General features: G+C 34.7%; 1 protein-coding gene and 1 pseudogene across 1 annotated transcript in view; one reads left to right on the top strand and one right to left on the bottom strand.

Annotated features, from left to right (window-relative positions):
- The window catches only part of EPHA6 (EPH receptor A6), an 870,413-nt gene that overhangs the window by 143,411 nt on the left and 705,733 nt on the right, over positions 1–21,269 (bottom strand). Inside the window, 1 exon segment of the mRNA XM_072721173.1 lies at positions 9,922–10,047. Coding sequence (XP_072577274.1) covers positions 9,922–10,047 — 126 coding nt within the window.
- Positions 20,332–20,623, top strand: LOC112913650 (signal recognition particle 9 kDa protein-like; annotated as a pseudogene).

Raw genomic sequence — 21,269 nt, 5'->3', positions numbered from 1 at the left:
AGATTCCATGCAGGGAGCCCGACGTGGGACTCGATCCAGGGTCTCCAGGATCTGGCCCCGGGGTGAAGGCGGTGCTAAACCACTCAGCCACCGGGGCTGCCCGTTTCCCTCTTCTTAGTAGTATTTGTTCACCATGTAGCAAAAACTAGTTTTATAAAAATGGATCATTTCCATATTTTATTGTAATTTGGCATTGACATAGAAATTCTTTTATTATCCTATGGCAAAGTAAAAATGAGTAGTTTACATATTTTATATAATATAGTAAATTCCCAGTTTTTGCACTGAAATTCTCATGTCTCAGGCAAATTGGGATGGTTGGTTACTTTATACCTTGTGTGCTCATCACAGTGTGATGAGAAGTTGTAGGATTAGAGTCAGATAATGTGATATTGAAGACTTCCACTTTGGAGAAATGACCTTTCATAATTCACCTATGTTATATTAACTCACCTCCTTATTTGTATATATTTGTATATTTGTATATTACATATTATCATATAATAATATTTGCTCCATTGTGTGATATGTGAGATTAAATGAGCTAATGTGTTTACAATACAGAGAATCGTACATTATACTAAATACTCAATCACCTAATAACAGCTTAAAGAATGAACGGATAAACACAAATATCACAACTTACCCCCGTGGCTAGATGTTGAATCCTAAACTAAGAAGTGGCTTTCAGAGTTAAAAAGATTCATAACTAAAATTGACTATGATCAGTATATTTAGGAGCTTTCTTGATGGTCCCAAACGTCTATTTAGATTCTATGCACCTGAAATCGACAGGTTTGAAGTTGCTTTAAAGAAAAAGATGGTTTCTCCTAGAGTAAAATAATCAAAATGGGTATTTTAAAAATTTTAAATGGTATACTATAATATATAGTTCCTTTGGAATAGCTAGTGTAGGAAATAGATTCTTATTCCTATCTAACAAGTTATACTGCATCTTTTGTACTCAACATATTTGTACCTGTAACAATATGTTTTATGGTTAATTTGGAATTGATTTTAACCTTAAAGCTACTTGAAACTCCCAAATCTCTATTATAACTATGTTGATTTGGTTCCATGCTTTGTCTTAATTTTTTTAATTTTGTTTTTTAAATTTAGATGTGATCCAAATGCCCTGAGAGAAATGCTGAAGAATAAATTATTTCATCCAATGATGAAACAGCTGAGCAGAAATTAGAAGGAGGGATTGCATTTATGAAAACTGTGGCATTTCTCAATCTAGATTTGTTTCAGTATAAATGAAAGGTGTGAGGCTAAAGAAATGAAACACAATTTTCCTGCCAGTTCCAGGAAGCAGCGGCACACCATCTGCATCAATTAACTTCAGTAATATTCTGTTCTATTCTTTCTACTGAAAATTACCAGATGGGCAGAAAGACTTCTCCTTAATTAGAAGTGTCTTGTTGACAATGAAAGTTACTGCCAAAGATGCCTAATGTTTGATATTGTTTCTACTATATGACACTAACCATACTGCAAAATTTTAATAACATATAAATTTTTAAGAATGGCTTTTCTTGATTTTGTAGTGCATCCATATTTACAAAAGTATCATAACAACAATGATCAAATTAACTGTACATGTTTTGAAATTATCTGATTTATGACTTTTTGCTTTCGACCATTGTTGAAAGACATGACTATACAATAAGCAACTGATGATATAATAATCAATTATTTAATTGCCACTAGGTAGCAATGAACAAAATGCATCAGACAATTCTCATGACTTGAAATGTTGTATAATATCTAAATTCAAAACCAAATTAAACGAGGGATGCCTGGGTGGCTCAGCTGGTTAAACATCTGACTCTTGGTTTTGGTTCAGATCATGATTTCGCCGATTGTGAGATGGATCCCTGAGTTGGGCTCCACACTCAGGAGAGAATCTGAAGATTCTCTCTCTCTCTCTCCCTCTGCCCCCAAATAATCAAATCTTTCAAAAGATTAAATCATGCATCAAATAAATGATTTTATGCTGTCTTTGTTGTTTTATTTGCTGTGAAAACCTTTTGTGTAGATGATTTAACAATATATACTACATTTAAATCAGCACATATGTAATGATTAACTTTAAAAAATAAGTTTCTCAATATGCTAGGCACTGTTGTAAGGGTTTTACATGTGTTAACTCATTTAATCCTTATATCAACTCTAGTGGTAAGTGTAATTACTAGTTCAATTTAACAGCTCAGATTATAGATGCACTAAAAGGTAAAGTAATTTTTCCAAGGATGCACAGTGAGCAACTGACAGAGCCAAGGCTTGAAACCAAGAGATCTGGCTCCAGATTCTGAGTGCTTAACCATCTTGCTATATCCCCAAATGATACTTGGGCCTCCATTAGTAATTCGGAGACATAAAGTATTATCCTAAATGTCTGTGCCTCATCTTAGGAACACATCGTATAAAGTTATTATGGACAGGATACTCAGTTGCTCCTAAAGATGTTTTGTCCTTGAGAAGTTCTAGGATTTTAAAGTCTCATAAAGCTCTATCATATTCTATACAAACAGGAAATACATGCTAAGGAAACTTGCTGGAAAAACCTTTAGATTTTGCTATCCCCATTCTCACACATCAATTTATGATAATGAGTCGGAGGTTCCTTTACATAGAAAAACTTCGAGAGAGAGTCTTGAAGCTTTTGAGAAAAGGTAACATTTTTTCCCTGTATTGTTTCAAATGCTTCATTTCTGGCCTTATGGTTACATAACCAATCAATTAATCAGGGTTTTTTTTTTTTTGTCTTTTATATCATTCACTAATCAAAAGAAAATCAACACAAAATTTAAAAATAAAGCAAATATCTAGAGAGGATATATTTAATATCAACTACATAGGTTACTTATGGTGAAATTTTAATTATAAGGGAGAAAACATTTGTTCAATGAAGCATATATACACAATATAAAGTACCAACTACTTTCCTTTGTTCCTCATAGAAAAGTTACTACTTATTTTTGAGTCTTTTCTGCAATTCTTAGAAGGGGTTTAATTAAAAAGGAAAAAAAGAAAGGAAGTTCTGTTTGGCTAATTAAACTTTCTTTAAGACCTCTCTATGCATAGAACTATGAAAAGCTAACATTGTGCCACCAGGCAACTTCCACTGTGCTTTGTCCTGCAAGCCAAAAGAGTGAATGCTGAGATGTTACATGTTTTCTAACAAGATTGGTCTATCCCCACTTATTTATGTTCTTAAGTGGCCCAGCAGCCCATGAGGGCATATATGAGGCCCTGTGGGAGAGGAAAAGGCATTTGAGTAGCTCAGTTGCTCATCATGTTTCCAATGAAGGTGAACAAACACAGACACAGCAACTTCAACCCACACAAAGATTAAATCCTGATTCACATGGAGACTTAGCTCATTTAGCAAGCTGTACAAAGTTTTTTTTTTTTTTTTTTTAGAATTTTTCTTTGTGAAAAGAAAATGATTCTGAAATGAATCTTTTGAAAGTGTTGACAGTTTCTTTGAATAGCATCAAAAATAGATGACACAATTTGTAATAATAAAACAGGAGGATCTCTAGGGAATAGATCTATAGTTTCAATGGAGAATTTAAACAGCCACATAAATAAGGTTCAGATTTTTAAGATTCAAACTTCTACAAATGATATTAAGAAAAAGAAGTATGTATACTATTAAGAATGCATAGCTAAGATCAAAGGCTAGAACCATTCAAAGAATCTGAAACTAGTAAAAAGTACTAGTAAAGAAGAAGTAAAAAAGAACCAGTAAAAAATCTGGAGGTCACTTAAAGATTCTTTTAATATTTTTCATATTCTGGAAGAAAAAAAATAGAAATTCTCTTTGCAAACATTCAAGAGTTTGATAGCGAATGCATCCTACAGCTCTGTTTTTACAATTTTTCTTTTAAATGCACTATCAAACTTACATAAAGATAATGGTGCTCATGTATGTCAACTACACATAACTTTATGTAAAAGACATGGAGTTTCTAAGAACCTGAGATTCTTCATTTGGAGACCTCCTGAAATTGTATGCAAATCTTTACATATGTGATCATATGCCAATTTTCTTGGTGAAGCATCTCTTATTTTCGGCCAAGAAACAAAGTATTATCCATAAGGAAACTGAATCTATGACCTGTGCTACAACTTCAGGACTCTTTATAAGAGTCCTTAAACTAATAGATGTCAATAGATTAAAGTTTTTACAAAATGAATGTTATTTGAAAGTTGGAATTATGCCTTCAAGTTTGTGTTTGCTCCCATCCTGACTTTTCTTACCCCAAGTGGTATCTTCAAGTTGTCTTCCTTAAGTTTGCAATGATTTTCTAATCTTTTGTGTTATTTCTCCTCAGGTAAGCCAAAGAACCCTGCTCTTTGGAACTAATGACTTCAAGCAATTGAGGAAGCAGACTGAACACAACCTTGACAGTATCTGGCCAGCTCCTCTTGCACAGGTTTTGGAAACCATCAGTATATCCCAAATAAGTGTTTTTAACTAACCCTCTAACGTAGCAATAATGAAATGTTTTAAAGGGCTTATTTATTGGTGTATGACTACAAATACAATCACTTATGTCACCTTCCTTGTGCTTCTGTTGGTTGGGTGTGGTCTCTTTGCTGTTTTATCAGCCACCCTCTCTTCTCTATGCCACTCCTCAGTCCTGAAATAGAATAATATTGGTCATCTGCCCACTCCTGCCCCAGATTCTCCATTCTAGTCTTTTGTAATAGTTGCAGTTCTGCAGAGTTTCCTTTTGAAGCCTGCAGATGCACAGACTTTCAAGGAGGAGAGTTCTCTAGGGAGAACTGTACAAATGAGTATTGATTAGGGCCTACTGGGTCCTATTTGGGATCACACAAATGGTAAGGAGTGAGGAGTCCAAATGAAGGTTTTTCCTTTTTTTTTTTTTTTTTTTGCCATAGTTCACATTGTGAATATTTATTCAGGATTTTATTTTGCACATTTAATCCAGTTTTCCCTATATCTTTTAAAATTAGCTTTTGGTTTAAGTAACTACACTCACAAACACTCATTAACACACAACTTGTTTGGGGTAATTGGCAACATTCTCAACCGTAGAAATGTATAAAATAGAAATCCTTCAATTAAAGAGCGTTTTTCCCCTTGAGGATCTCTTACTTAAAAAGTAAACCACCATCTCTTAAACTTTATGTATGTTGATTGCAACAGTATATTGTTAAAGATAAAATAAGGCCAACTGTCGTATATACTACATACAAAAGGATAACCATCCTCAGAACTAAAGCCAAACTATAGAAATTATTTTGTCGAAATGATTAATTTTGAAATGTCAAATTATAGATCTCAAGCAAAGTTACTGACCTTTTTTAGAATGCCTAAACACATAAAAAATGAAATGGTTTACTTTGATTTTTCTGAACCGCAGTTTGATTGTATTTAAAAGTTATATACTTTTCCACTGTTGAGTTCCCTTGGCATACTGAGTTAATGCCAATTTTCCTTAACTTATCATATATTCCTTCAAAGTCTGCCACTTAGTCTAATATATTTGGGCTATTGCTTTTCTGCAGACCTCTGAATGCATCAAAATCTGATAAGATTATATTCTTAGGTCTGAGATTCTCTGCAGCTTCAACCTTACCTTATCATTCCTTACTTATTTCTCCCATCTAAACTATATGCCTTATGAATAAGAAAAGGTTTTGCCTGAATAATAATGCACGTAATATTTGTCCTGACTCCATATCAGATAGGATTTCACATGAAATATAGAAAGGAAAATACTGATAATCATGGCGAATGGACTTTGAAGACATTTTAATATTGGCTCAGCTCAGTAAGTCCTTTGCTATAGAGATGGTCTAGTTGGATCTGTTATCAGCCTATAGAAAACTGGATTGTGAATTCACTCCCTGACTTTGCTAGTCAGGGGATGCTTATATATAGATATGAAGAAGTCTGGCTATTTGAGTATAAAGCTCATCCAAATTTTTTTCAAATGGTAAAAAAATAAATAAAAGTAAATATTATTATTAATTATATATTTAATGATTGCTCTGGTCTTTGAGTCCCCATGTGTTCACATTTCTCTTGTTATCTGATTCAGTGTAAGCAGACAGGGAGTCTCATGGGATTGATTCACTCCATTTTTGCCATTTCCTTTGACCCTAACACATGGAATGCAATAGAGAGAAGCTCAGGTAAAAATGTCAAAAGAGGCATTTTATATATAGCATTGTATCTAAAGCACAGGCAGACAAACTGTGATGGTGTTTCAGAAGAATAGTCCCTCAACAGCTAAAGAGCTTCCATGATTAGCCACAAAGGAAGTATCAGGGAAATCTTGTACATTGATTACTTTCAGAATTTATCTGTTTCTAAATCCCACTGCTGCCTGTTCCTCTGTTTTCTCTTTCACAGACTTGGATGGTAATTGACAAAATGTGTTAGTTTGAAGTATATGTTTGAGTTTGCATATATATATATACACATATAAAATAATCATCACATAAGACTTATATTTACTTCCTTAGTGAAAAATACATCTACAAGGACAGAAAACTGCTAGAAAAAGGCAGCCTAGAATTTGTTGATCTAATCATACCATCTAAGGACACTATTTTCTGAGTGATCATTAGGTAATGAACATGCCTTTATATTTTACTAATAAGTCTAGTTTTTAAGACACATTGTAATGTTTGGATCTTAGTATAAATTTAAGATACTACATGATGTCAGAGAGTTATTGCTGTTCAGTGAGAGAAAAGACCGAATCAGGAATCTTCCATATAGTACCTCATCACTATAACTGCATAATTTTATCTCTCAGTGACTTTATTATGCTGATTTTATTTGTACATGGTATGTGAAATGAAATGGCCAAAAACATAAAGGGTTTGGGTAGAGGCAGAGTCTGTCATAAGGTAAGCTGTGAGTCTAAGGCCCTATGCGTAATCAGTACTCTGTGGCATATAAAAATGTTCTTTCCCACGTTCAGATACTGTTTGGCTACAGAATTAAATCAAAGAAATAACTAGATGGAGCAAAGAGGGCAATGTATTATCATCTTAGAATATATGTCTGATTACACATTTAGAAGAAGGACATCAATTCTTTTCAGGGAGGTAGAATTTGATTTTAATAGCAAAGAATACAGCAGGGAAGACTTTGATTTAAAAATATAATAGCAGTTATGTCATTCCAGCTTCACCTCCTTCAGCTTCCCTCTTCTCCTATCTTCTTTCCTCTCCTCTTTCCTGTGACTTTTCTTACTTGATTGGGTAGCTACTATATGAAAGGCATTGCATTAAATATATGACTGTACTTGCTATTCAGTTTTCAGCCAATTACTTTCTGGTGTTCTTCTCTATTTGAAACTAAGAATAATAACTCTTTCTTATGAGCTTTCTAGAAATGAGAAAGGTCATATAAATAGTCTAAACAATTGACAACAGTTACATAAATACCTACTTCAGGCTTATCTTCTTCCTGGGTCTCATGAGTCAATGATTCATTATTGCAGTCAGTGTAAAAATAACGACTATAAAAACATTGCTCCTTGAGAGCAGTGTGACATGAATGCGAAGAAGCTATTTACACAAGACAGCATCGCATATCTCATTTAAATTTGATTAAGATAAGTAACCAGGAACTAAATTAGCACCATCATCAGAAAAAGTTTTGTGATTCTTTGAATGACATAGCTAATACCTTTTGAGACCCTCGAAATATGGTGAAATATAATCAATTGGGAGAAAGCAAATTAATTGCTGCCTGGTGGCCATCAGCCTTTGGCTAACCATTTAAAATACCATGGTACAGGTCAAGGGAGGAGCTGCTTTCTCGATGATGTCCTCGACCTGAAGGGTTATGAGTTCATCTATTAGATGGCAAAGAGATGCTTTTTAAAAATAGGAAAGAATAAACACTTATCATGATTACTGCTTCATTTCTCTTTACACAAAATTATAAAGGAAATTCTTGGGAAATAAACTGTCGATGAATGGAAGAGGATAAAAATTACCTTTGCAATTGTAGCAGTCATTACTGAAAAGTGCCAGAGGAAGTGTACAGGGATCACTTATCAAAGTGATATAAGCCAGGAAAAGTGAGTTGAGTTAATTTCAGTTTGAGGGAACCGGAACGAGTTCAGATCTATAAATTTTTTATGAAGCAATTTTGTCACACCTGATTTGTATGTAAGTCATGAAAACTGAACTGAGTTTTCTCTCCTATGAAAGCTGGAGGCAAATTTGGCTTAAAGCCGAGAAGACTGGAGTGCTAGAGTGTTCTTTTAGATCTCTCTCTAGAAAGTTGTTTCTGTGTATGTGTTATAGAAACATCACCTTTCTTCTATCATTCTCAGTGGCTAAGTGACAAGGGCTACTTATTTATTTTTTACTGGTGATGCTGAATAATTCAAGTCACTCCTGAACTCTGCAATGTCATTTCTGCCAAACATACCCAAATCCACCAAGATCTGTCATCCAGAGTTAAGGATTAAGCCATTAAACTACAAATCACCCATTCCTCAATTCCGATCACTGAGATGTTAATAACATATGTGAAAACTGTCTTTTTATATTTGCAGGTAACTGAGAGCTTAGCTTATATAGATTTTTATTTCTAGTCTTTTGCAACAACACCACAATCACCACCAACAATGACAACAGTTTTGTGCAATTGATACCAGTTTTGTTTCAAAAGAGGAAAAAAAGTGGCACTCATTAGAATTAAAATTGCTAATTTTTAATTCACATGATTTTGGTTCCTACTCAATCAGTGGCATTGTTGGCCACAAAGCCTCCAACTGTTATCAATCAGGACTTACCCAATGATAAAACCAAATGACAGCAAAGCCTATTTATGGTTTGTTATTTTGTATGTTTTAATTAAATAGGCAAGGGTAATTGAAAAGCAACAGAAAAATATAAGCATAATAATCTTAGGCTTTGTTGGTATAATTCTGTCAAGAAAAGTAAGAAACGTGCACATTGGAATTTTGTTTTTATTGGCTTTCCTAGTGTCTTCAAATGTTCCCAGTATTGGTTGGCTGGGCCAGACCCTCTTGAATACATTGCTGTCATTACTATAATTTGTGGCATAATTATTACTTATGATAAAAAAAACACAAGAATCATGATAAATAAAACTCCAAGAATCAATATCCTAATTCTATTTGGTTAAAACACAGATAAAATATAAAGCAGGTTTGTATCCTTCATACAATGGAAGAAGGCAGCTGGATATCTTAGAGAATTAGAGGGAAAAAGCAATTTGTGACTGAAATAATACCATAACATGGATAATTCAGAAACTGATTTACTAAACTTTGAAAGTGCACTTTAAAATGCTCAAGCTCCTAACTTTTGTTTCTCTCATTAATAAAATCAGCTTTGGTCAGATTGATATTTTTAGGGGAAACAATGAATGTATTACTTTTCTTTTTCAAAAGGTTCTTCCAAATTTGCTATTTTTTGGCATTTCTTCCAATCAATTCTCTTTAGTGAAGTGAAATTTTAATTAAATCTCTATAAACTTGTCCAAATATGGAATTACTCTTTCTGTTAATAACGCTGTTTTTTATTCTCTCTGGTAGCCAACTGCAAGTGGCAAAGTAGCTCAAATTTATCTTTATTTTTATTCTTGAGTTATGAAATTTGGGATTTAAAGCTCTTGTTCTTATTTATGTAAAAATTATTCTAGAAGAAGCAGCAGCATTATGCTAATTGGGTGCTCAGGTTACAGATCCTTCTTCTACTTCCTCTTACTACTTCCACAGCATTAGATATCATAAATGTGGTCCTGCATTAGAGAAAAGTCACTTGCATTTCCTTTCAACAATATATTTCAGAAATATTTATTTTTGTCTTGTGCATCTCTCCATTGCAAACACATTCCTATTGCTGTATAAGGTGGTGGAAAACTTCACCTGAAATACCTACCAGCAGGAATCCTGGGGGGCAGAGATCCTCCCCCTGGCACTGGATGCGGGGCCTGGATGCTATTTAAAAACCCTGCCCTCAGGAAGCTGGGACAAAACGCCTCCACCCCAATGGCCGGAAAGGATCCTTTTAAGAGATAAAAACGGACATTAATCAAAATCTTTGTGGAAAAGTTGTTGATCATTTAACTGGGAAAAAAAAAAACCTAATAATTAATACACACATCAAACCTTAAAAGAAGCTATAAAATTAAAGGGAATAAAATGCATTTTATTCATAAATCTTAAAAAAATCAATCTAGCTTTTGAAAAGAAAGCTGCTCTTAACTAGTCACAATCAAAAACGATTTTAAAAGCATTAGAATGCTAAGATAAAATTTCTAAACCTCCATTTGACAAAGTGGATATAAATAAGTCATTGAGGTTGTCTATTTGCAGAGTCCACATCCGCATGAGTTACAGACACGCAGAAGACAGCCACAGCGGGACCTGACATCTAAGCTGCACCGGAAGGAATGGTGCTTTGCTTTAGGTATGTCAGTAGTGGTGCTTAAAACGAGTATAACTTTTATACCGTACAGCAATTACACATGTTTCTGAAATAGTAGCAAGGACATCAATATGTATGACTCTTAATTTGTTATCCTTTTCTCTTTGGGAGAAGACATGAGAGTTTGCAAAGGTTTTTTTTTGAAACCTTTTTTGAAAAGCACATGCTTTTTCACTTTAGAGAAGACTATTAGGAAGCAAAACCACCAAAAGTAAACTACTTGGAAGTTTATCCATAAGATTCTACATGGATTGTAGAATAAAAGGAACATCAGAGCTGGAAAGGACATCGGCGATCATCCCGTCAAAAGATCCTCATTTCACAGACTTGCAAACGGAGGCGTGCAAAGGGGAAGTGATGTTGCTTAGCTGGCAGACTCCAGGGACAAAATCTTTCCACTACAGATTAAAAATAAATAATGAGCTACTTCCCGTGTGGGAGATTGCTATTCTCTGAATAGGCATTAGAAACCCTGCAGTTTGGAATAATGGCATTGCAGTGTGGTGCCTCGATGACCTGCAAGACACTGAAGTCATTCTGAAGAAAATTTCATATCCATGTACTCTCAGTACTGGTAAGCACTGGTAATTGATACGGTGTATCTACGTTTAATCACAATCATACCCTACAAGCAAAGTACCACTGATGGTGGTAACAAATGCAGATCATTCGGGGCCTCTGAAACCCCAACCAGGCCCAGCAGTTTCCAGACAGAGATTTGGGATCAATCCTCCCACACTCCGTTTTAGCAAGTCATGAATTTGTGAATAGACTTCATTCTGTTCCTTGACACAAATTTTCTACCTAAAATACATTAAAATTTAAAGCCTCTTTGGACTCTGATCAGGATTACAGGGACCTGGTATACCATACTGCATACAACTTGCTTCTATGCAGAGAGTTGTTACTAAAGAAAAAACAGCATTTCTTAGATTTTCAGAGATGTTTTAACGGGTGAGGCCTATTCCTTGGACATTGGATTAAAGAAAGGATAGAAAGAGTCATATACTGTAAATAAACTCATTTTGCTGTTGATTCTATGAGGCTTTAGTAAAAAGGTCCAGCAGGGTTTGAGTCCCTTAAACATTAGGAGATATGGCTAAAGGGCCAAGTAGTGGGCCAGAAAGTGTTCTGAGGTAACTTCTGCTGAATAGTGAATCTAATTTCTATTACGGGGGGGTATCTAACACTGAGCACAAATACGCCCCCAGGTACACATGTCCCATGCTGCAGTGTTTCAACGTTGTCTGAGGAGCATCACTGAATACCAGGTAGAGATAATTATATATTTATACTGCATTCTTAAAGTTACAAAAGAAATGGTGATTTTACTTCAGAGAAAGTAATAAATTATAAGAAATTTAGATTTTTATTACAGGCTGTGAAAAGCAGAAATATTCCAATTGTAGCTGATTATGAATTTATTGGAGCCAAGTGACAGGAAGCTTGGTTCAAGACTACTAGATTGTAAAGAAAAAGAATAACATAATCATGCACAGGAAAGAAAAAAGGAATATGAATATAATTATCTTAAAGGAAATTTGAAGAAAAACAAAAGCATTTAGAAGGGACTTTAATGTTAATATGCTTCACATTTAGAGGTTTTTATTTTTGTTTTTGCTATTTTTGCCATATTACTTGAAACTGTTAACTTAGAAAAGATGTCCATTATTTCAACTCCTTGAAAGAAACAAAATACAAATATTATTTTATTGCTATGATTACACTGATTACTATTTTTCTGGTTATGACAGCCTGTCACATTTAATAACAGCTTTCATTTTCCTAAACTTGCTGCATCATTCATAATGGCTTTGTTATGTTTCTTTACTGTGGGTTAAAAGGTCTTTCATTTATTGTGGCATCTCTTCCTTAAGGAACTGTCATTTTTTTTATATATATATATGAAAAAAACAAACAGAAAAGCTGGTTGACATATTCAGTTGAAATATCATATTATATGCTAATAATGTCTTATCATGATTCTCCTTTGGGTCAGTCATGTCAGTAGTGATTGCACGAAACACTACAGCTCTGTTTTCACAACTCAATAATGAAGGTGAATTTATTCTTTATTATAATTCTCTTATCTCATAATCTACAAGGAATTAAGTTCAGGAACCTTTTGGGATTTGATATCAAATAATTTTAGTCTGGTTGCTGTATTGTTTAACTTGCTGGCTCTTGATGTTTCTTCTTCTTTTTTAAAATCAGTAATTGTAACAAAATAAAAGAGAGACACACACAAACCAAGAAACAGACTCTTAACTAAAGTGAACAAACTGATGGGTTACCAGAGGGCAGGTAGGTGGGGGGATGGTGAGATAGGGGATGAGGATTAAGGAGGCACTTGTGATGAGCACCCAGGTGATATATGGAAGTGCTGAATCACTATAGTGACTAACATTACACTGTACTGGAATGAAAACAAGTAAGAAAATGACAAAATAAATAAGCAAGTATAGAACTTATTAATTAATTACATTGTAGCCAAAGAACAAACAACAGCTAATATCTGTAGCGGGATAAATGTAAATGTCCATCAGTATTTTGTTTTTAGTTGCGTTCAGCAGACTAAGTATTTGTCAGTATGAATTAGGCTTTTTGTTGATGAGAGTATCCTTCCCTTTCATTACAAGTTTGAAATATAAGATGTGTCACTTCATGCATGCTTTTGTAAACCTCAAATCAGTGACTTTCCAGTTTGTTAGTGATTATCAGTCAGTGGGCTAAAGAGACACCATATTGGATATTAGCATTATATTGTCTCTAATCAGAGTTGTCAGATAGTCGGGCATCCTGTATTTTTATTTGCGAAATCTCACAACCCTAACTCAAATATAATTTTGCACACTTTTTTTTTTAAAGATTTTATTTATTCATGAGAGACAGAGAGAGACAGAGAGAGAGAGAGAGAGAGAGAGAGAGAGAGGCAGAGACACAGGCAGAGGGAGAAGCAGGCTCCATGCAGGGAGCCAGATGTGGGACTTGATCCCGGAACTCCAGGATCACACCCTGGGCCAAAGGCAGGCGCCACTGAGCCACCCACGGATCCTTATTCGTACACTTTTGATTATCAGACTAACAAAAGGCACTCTTAACTACTTGCAAATGGTGAATTAGCTTAAGTCACTGGCTACAGGAGTTGGTGATTTTTCTATCCTTGAGTAGTTTGGTGGTTGTCGATGTCCCATAGGGAGTTCTGCAAATGATGACTGGGGAAGACATTATTTTAGTGAGTGAGGGTCAGGATGTATGTGAAAGGCATTGCAATAACTGGTATATTCCCTGCACAAAGGAGAATTTCTCTCAAATGCTAGCAGTACCACTGGGAAACACTGTATGAGAGGACATCCTAAAAAATCATGTTTGCTACTGACCACAATGTAAAAAAAGCAAAAGTTGACATGACCTGAATTTTGACATCTGGTTTGATCAATTAGTGGAGGATTCTGATTACCTATATTTTTGAAAGTAATCGGGCCTATAGAGTAACCAGTTTTTAAAGCGTTATAATAAAATATATTTAACACTTAAACTCAGAGACAAAAATCTCATTTTCAATTTGATTTGCAGTAGCCTCTTTGAAATAACTTTACCTTTGGAAATTAGATATCGTTAGGAATTTGTGTAAAAAGAGGACTATGACTTTGAACTCTTCATGCCTTAATTTCTTCATACACAAAATGAAAATAACAACTGACCCTACCTAATGGGGCTGTATGTAAGGATTAAATAAAAGTAAATAATCATAAATATAAGACAATATTACTATTATTGTTATTATTATCATTTTAAATATTTTATTTATTCATGCACGAGAGACACAGAGAAAGGCAGAGACACAGGCAGAGGGAGAAGCAGGCTCCATGCAGGGAGCTTGATGCGGGACTCTATCTCAAGACCCTGGAATTCACAACCTGAGCCGAAGGTAGACGCTCAATCGCTGAGCCACCCAGGCATCCCCAAGACGATATTATTAAATAGTCCTAATTATCTTTTAAGAGAGAGTGAGCAGGGGAGGGGCAGGGAAGAGAAGGAATCCTAAGTAGGCTCCACACCCAGTACAGAGCAATCTCACAACTCTGAGATCATGACCTGAGCTGAAATCAAGAGCCAGACACTTAACCGACTGAGCCCCCGACATGCCCCAATAGTCCTATTGTTTTAAAAAGAAAAACCTCTGGGTGAGAAATTGAGGCAAACTGATGAAGTTTTTCTAATGAAGAACTATCTGCCTCTGCCCACATACACAGACAAAAACCTAACAGACGAAATTCCTTCTTTGAAAATGACATATCAATAATTTAATTTTTTCTGAAATAGAGGCAACATCCCTATAATATGAATTTTTTGAGATGTGGCTCCTTCAAATTATTTCCATCTGGTTTTATTTTTGCAGATATCCAATCTGATCTATGTGTAGATAAAGAATATCTAGATTCAGTTAAAGACAGTTTAGGATTGTAAACTTAAATACATGCACACATGTGTATCAAATACATTATGAATAAAATATACTCATAATACTCCCTGTGGAAGATGCTCAAACATTTTCATTGAGGTGTGGGATCAGAGAATTTTGTAGAATGCTTGTTTAAACAATAAAACAGTGAGAAAAATGCTAAAGCATTCATGAAGTAAAACAATTACCTCTCTGAGCTTGAACATTTAGGGCAGGGCCTTGATTTCACCTGGCCCAAGGCAGTGATCCTGGAATCCAAGCTGCACCTTATACGGTGGTTCTCAACCTGGGATACCCATTAGGGAATAGGTATTAAAGGTCCAGGCAAACACACAGAACACACAGAAAATGGGAAATCCGTGTTTTCTACTCCTAAAATGAGTTCTCCCTCAAGTACAATGTGAAATGCAAGGGTGATCTAATCTGATATAAAAAGAGCACAAAAAGTCCTAAATATATAGTGCTTTATGTATATTGTGCATGTATGGTATGATTATTATTTGAAATCAAGTACCAAAGTAATCTAAACTTGTAATCAGATCCTAAATTGATATACTTTATACTATTAGTATAAAAGTGAATATTTTTTCAAAAAATTCTAATCTTAATCTTTTTATATTTGAGCTTTTAAAATAAATATAAAAAACATATCAGAGTAAAGCAGAAGATATATATAACATAAATTAATTAATATTCATATAATGGAGTTGGGATTCAAACATGTTTACTGAGAGGGGCGTGACAATTTCAGGGAGCTAAGAGTTGAGTATGAATGCATTCAGAGCAGTAGAGAGCCTTTCTTCAGCCTTAAGAATCCAGTATTCAGTTCTGGAACTGGCACACAGCAGCTACTCCATGACTGCGTGGCTTAGATTAATGATGGTACCTCTGAGCTATAGTGTGAATAACTTCAGAGTTAGTGATAACGTAGTCTGTTAAAGCAAATGCTACGTCAAGGGCTGTTTTTCCTGAGGAATGCGCACTTCAGAACCTTCAAAGATTCTCTACTCTTTCTCTATTTATATATGTGTCCGTCTATTTATCTATCTATCTATCTATCTATCTATCTATCTATCTATCTATCTATCTATTTATCTATCTATCTATCATCTATCAATTTCACTTATCCTTTGTCAGTGTGTTTCCTTTCACTCCTTGTGCATCTCACGTTTTCTCTCCTGTGTGCCTCTCTTCTATTTCTGTTACCATGATTTATAGATTACACATTTCTCTCCTCCACTGAGAGAAGTAAAAGAAAACCATAGGCCTCTTGTTTGTTTGAACACATGCTTCCTAATTTTCTCAGACTCTGAGTTACATCACCACTGAAGGAAGACCAGTAGCAGTAAAAAGAGTCCTTTTCATGCAAGGCATTAAACGAATGAATTTTTATTCCACAGAAACCTTTATTTAGATCTCCTTATTTAATAACATGCAGTCTAGGAAAAAAAACTAAGCTGTTATGCCTAATTTAGCAGGGAAAAGATTCCTGCCTTATTTTGATGAATGAGGTGGGCTGGTTGGGACCCCAACCTACCCTGCTCTAACTTGATCAGACGCAGCACAGAGTAGGGTTTCAATAAAGGCAATATGAATATGTGGATTGAAAAATGATCAAATGAAAAGTGACAGATTGCTCCTTAGGCAAATATCTTGCTAGGATCTAAGGAAATATTCAGGCTGCTCAGTTGCTTCCTAGGCCAATAGTAACCTTCTAATGACTAGATGAGAGCTAATTTTCAATTAGGCTTAACATGTGAAGGAGAACCATTTACATTAATAAATAACTCATTCATAGACTTATTCATTTGTTTGGTAAACGTTTATTGAAGCACCTATTTTTTTTGCACCTATTTTTTTTTAACTTGGCACTATAACACACATTTCTAGTACAAAAAGAGGAAATCAATTTTTGATAGGACACTATTATTTTCAGGAAATGATTCTTTTTTTTCCCCACAGGAAGTGATTCTAACTAAGCTAAGCCAAACTTATAATTACAGAATTTTTTCCATTTCCTAAATTATTATAAATGGAAATATGCCTACAATTATATTAGTATTTTCCTGTTTAGCTAACTACACAGCTAATCTCCATGAAGATATTTCAGCACCAAATACAATTAAAGATCATGCAACCATTACTGTTTTGTTTTTTACTTTTTTAAATCCTTCACGTCACTGCAATATGAATTTTATAGATTTCTCATCTTGTTGTTGTTCAATAGGTCACTATAAAACTATTGAAGCAAAAAGGGCAGCTTCACGGCTAGATTTTTATGAGTTATTTCTGCAGTGCTTTTAAAAAGAAAATTTCAGCTTTCCTGAGTTATTTTTAAACTTATAGGATATGTATGATAAAATTATGGTTGCTGCAATTTTTTAAAAACTACTGCATTAACTAAGAGAATTAAGATATTTTGAAGCCGATCAAAATAAGATATTTATTAAAAATACATTTTAATTTGTACTTAAAATAGACATTCTTTGACTTTTTAAAAATAAATATTTTAAACATCTGAATTTCCTCATTTGTAAAATGATAATCTTGCACTAGAACTTCTCTAAATTTCCTTTAAGTTCTAAAAGTCTATTTATATAATTTTTATTCCATTTGTTATATTGAATTAAGCATGTGTTTCTACCACATATGGATTATGTTCAGTGGTCTTACCTATGTATGTGGTGGGACTCGGAGTCTTAATTACCAAAAAAGTTTTCTGACTAAATCTGCAATACGCCAATACATCCATCAGTTTTAATAGTGAAAATGCCTAGGATTGAGACCAGAATTTTGATCCTACCATTCATTAGCTGATCCATCATGGGTAAGTTTTCTAGTTTCTCTGCTATTTGATTTCTTCATTTGAAAAATGTAGCTGATAATAAACATATTGCTTTTATTGGTTTAATGAAGACCATACGGAAAGTGCCTATTAGTGGCTAACAGTAAATGTTCAATAAATAGGGGATAAATATTATCTTCCTTAATTCCCTAAACTTGACCTACCATTACATGTCTCCATCCTCCATGATATCTCCTGTCTCTTGGAAGGCCCTTCTGCCCCCCTGGTCCCTGTCAAAACATGCCCGACATACCCACGGAGAACTCACTGGTCTTTCCTCTGTGCTTCTATATAATCTTAGCTACTAGAATAAAGGTACAACACCATCGTAGGTACAGTATTTATTTGTTTACAATTTTGCAATACCAAATGCAAATGCCCTTAGGGCCCATCAGGCTCTATCAATTAATTATTATATCAAATTGATGAGAAAGACATTGAGTCAAAGGATGAAAACTCTGGCTAAGGGCAACAAATTCAGGTGTTTTAAAGAACACTTGTAGGGGCACCTGGGTAGCTCAATCTGCCTTTGGCTCAGGTCATGATCCCGGGGTCCTGGGATCAAGTCCTGCATGGGACTCCCCACAGGGAGTCTGCTTCTCCCTCTGCCTATGTCTCTGTCTCTCTCTCTGGGTTTCTCATGGATAAATAAAGAAAATCTTAAAAAAAAAAAAAAAGGAACACTTGTGGAAATCAAATAAAATACAGCTCTTAGCTGACTTCAGCCTGTGGGCTGCTATCAAGTGACTTCCGGTTTATGTGCTTGTCTCCTTTATTAGGATTTGATCTCTTAAGAACAGGGACAAGTCATGCATGTCTTATTCTCCTCTATATGTCCAATCCCAGAGCTTGTACATAGTAGGAGCTCAATGTAATATTTATTGAGTTGAATTAAGATCATATTTATATGAATAGCTCAAAGGCAGTTTGACATTATCTGGACATATAATAGACTGAATTCTCTTGATGTCAGAGATTTTAAAACCATGTACACTCTAATAGTATAAATATCCCCCAAACTGTGTATAATTATTAAAGTTCAATGAGATTTATGGCTTTCCACTTTTAATACTTATGAAGAGCCAATAGTTAGGAACCAGGGACAACTAAAATTCTAAAAAATATATAAAATTAAAAAAAATTAATTCTAGAGTTCTTTTATCTAGGAAATGGTGAAGGGGTGACCTGAACTTGAAAGGTATGCCTTCCTGAGTCACTGCACAGGGCCTTGGTTGGCAGACTGCTTCTCAGGCTTTTCTTTCTGGGGTCAGACTTTGAAATGATATGTATTTTAAAAAAATGCTTTTACACCTCAGGTGCCAAGGTGTAAGCTAAGAAGCTGTTAAGCAGCAGTTATCAATGCATATGAGAGCTAGATCTATTTAGCTTCACAACCAAAGTGTGCTATGTATTTAATATTTATGAACTATGGGTGTATCTGTCACATTATTAAAGGGAAGTTTGTATCTTTAGTATACTTGGTAAAGAGGTCATGAGGCAGGCTGCCTTTGCCTACTTGTGATTTTCCATGGTGGTCTTCAGTTGGGACTAGCCGTTGGTTGCTAGCATATACCCTGCTGTTGGGTATATCACATTGTTGTCTCTCACGCACCAAGTATGAAAGAGAATGTTCTGGATTTAGTTTCACATCCAGATATTGATGACAACATCATTGGTAGTCTTTAATCTATAAACAAATGTATCAAAACATACCAAACATATCTTACTTAAGGTTGAGATATTTAAATTCCTTTCAAAGATTTTTTTTTTTTTTTTTTTTTTAGCTTTTTAAGGTTAGGATGGTACTGATTCAGAAGAAGGCAAACCAAGAAACAGACTTTTAAGTATAGAAAACAAAATTATGGTTAGCACAGGGAGGTGCATGGGGGGACAGGTAAAATAGGTGATGGATTAAGAAGGGCACTGGGGTTGAGTACTGGGTATTGTAAGGTCATGGTGAATCACTACATTGTACACTTGAAATTAATATTACATTGTATGCTAACTGACTGGAATCTAGAGAAAAAGTTTAAGAAAAAAAAGAATGGTACTTATTTGGCATCTATATGGTATGGATTAGATGGCAGGACAATTTATTTTAGCAATTATCATTTTGAGAATTTGGTCTGAAAATAATCAAGGAATACAGTAAGTCTTGAAAATAATTGAGAGTAGCCAATAGAGAACAAACTAATCAAGACCCTAATGACTTTACATCAATTCTGATACCATAAATGTATGATTGGCATAGCACTGTGATGATAGTTGTCATGGCAAAAATCTGTCCACCTTCCCAGGTAGCCACTTTGTGCTTGAGGTAAATGGGTGGGATTTCCTTCCTTGTCCCCAAATGCATAGTGTAAACACTGAGGTGGACACCTTCCTGAGTCCTTCTTGTTCAGATCATGTTACTCCTCATTAAAAAGTTTACAACCTCACCACTGCCAAATACAAACCCAAGGAATAAATGTGGATTCAGAGGTACATGGGCCTGGTTGCACTGCCTCTAGTCTAGGCCATGACTCGCTTCCTGTTCTATCATGGACTCATGATGCTGCAGTACCAGAGTCGGGAGGAAACCAGTTTCTTGGCCAAGAAACTCTACCTTGTCAGTCCTATGAAGTCATGTGTCTTCTCAAATATAGACATTCTAATGGGAGTTTGTATATTAAATAACAAATGATTTCATTTGTTTGGTGTTTAGAACAGACCAAGCTCAAGATACAAGGAAAATTGAGAAATTCTATAGTCAACAAATGTGACTTATGGCAGCCGAGGGATCCCACAATGTTGCCTTGGAAATAGACAGAATGACTGGAAAAGACTGTTTGTCATATGCTTAGACAGTAAATATCTTTTGAATCTGAGAAAGTATTGGGACAAAATACTTTATGTAACTAAGTAGGCTATTCAGAAGCTTATGATAGATCATTCTTTTTTTTTTTTTTTTTTTGTATTTTGTTTTCTAATGTTTACTTTAGAGAGCCAGGAATGTAAATGCTTTCAGTTAAAAAGCATTTATTTAGTCTTGGAAATCAAACAGGAAATAATCTATCATCTATCATGGAAACTTTTTGTACATTATCTGATGTTGGGCAAAATATATAAATATTCTCTGGTAATTTTGTATTAGTAATTTGAAAATGAGATATCAATTCTTCCTTAAGTTTGGTTATTTTGTCTTTATTTTTTAATTTTTAAAAATATTTTATTTATTTATTCATGAGAGACCCAGAGAGAGAGAGAGAGAGGCAGAGACACAGGCAGAGGGAGAAGCAGGCCCCATGCAGGGAGCCTGATGTGGGACTCGATCCCAGGTCTCTAGGATGACACCCTGGGCTGAAGGTAGCACTAAACCACTGAGCCACCCAGGCTGCCCGGTTATTTTGTCTTTAAAAGAAAATTAAATGTAACCATTTTGTTGGTTTGATCTATTTCTTTGAAAGCATAAAATTAGTGCTGATGATGACTAACAGATATAAAAATACA

This window comes from Vulpes vulpes, chromosome 1 (assembly GCF_048418805.1).
Source record: "Vulpes vulpes isolate BD-2025 chromosome 1, VulVul3, whole genome shotgun sequence".
Taxonomy (NCBI): Eukaryota; Metazoa; Chordata; class Mammalia; order Carnivora; family Canidae; genus Vulpes; species Vulpes vulpes.
The sequence above is the reverse complement of the archived record's forward strand: the minus strand, read 5'-3'. Positions and strand labels throughout refer to the sequence as shown.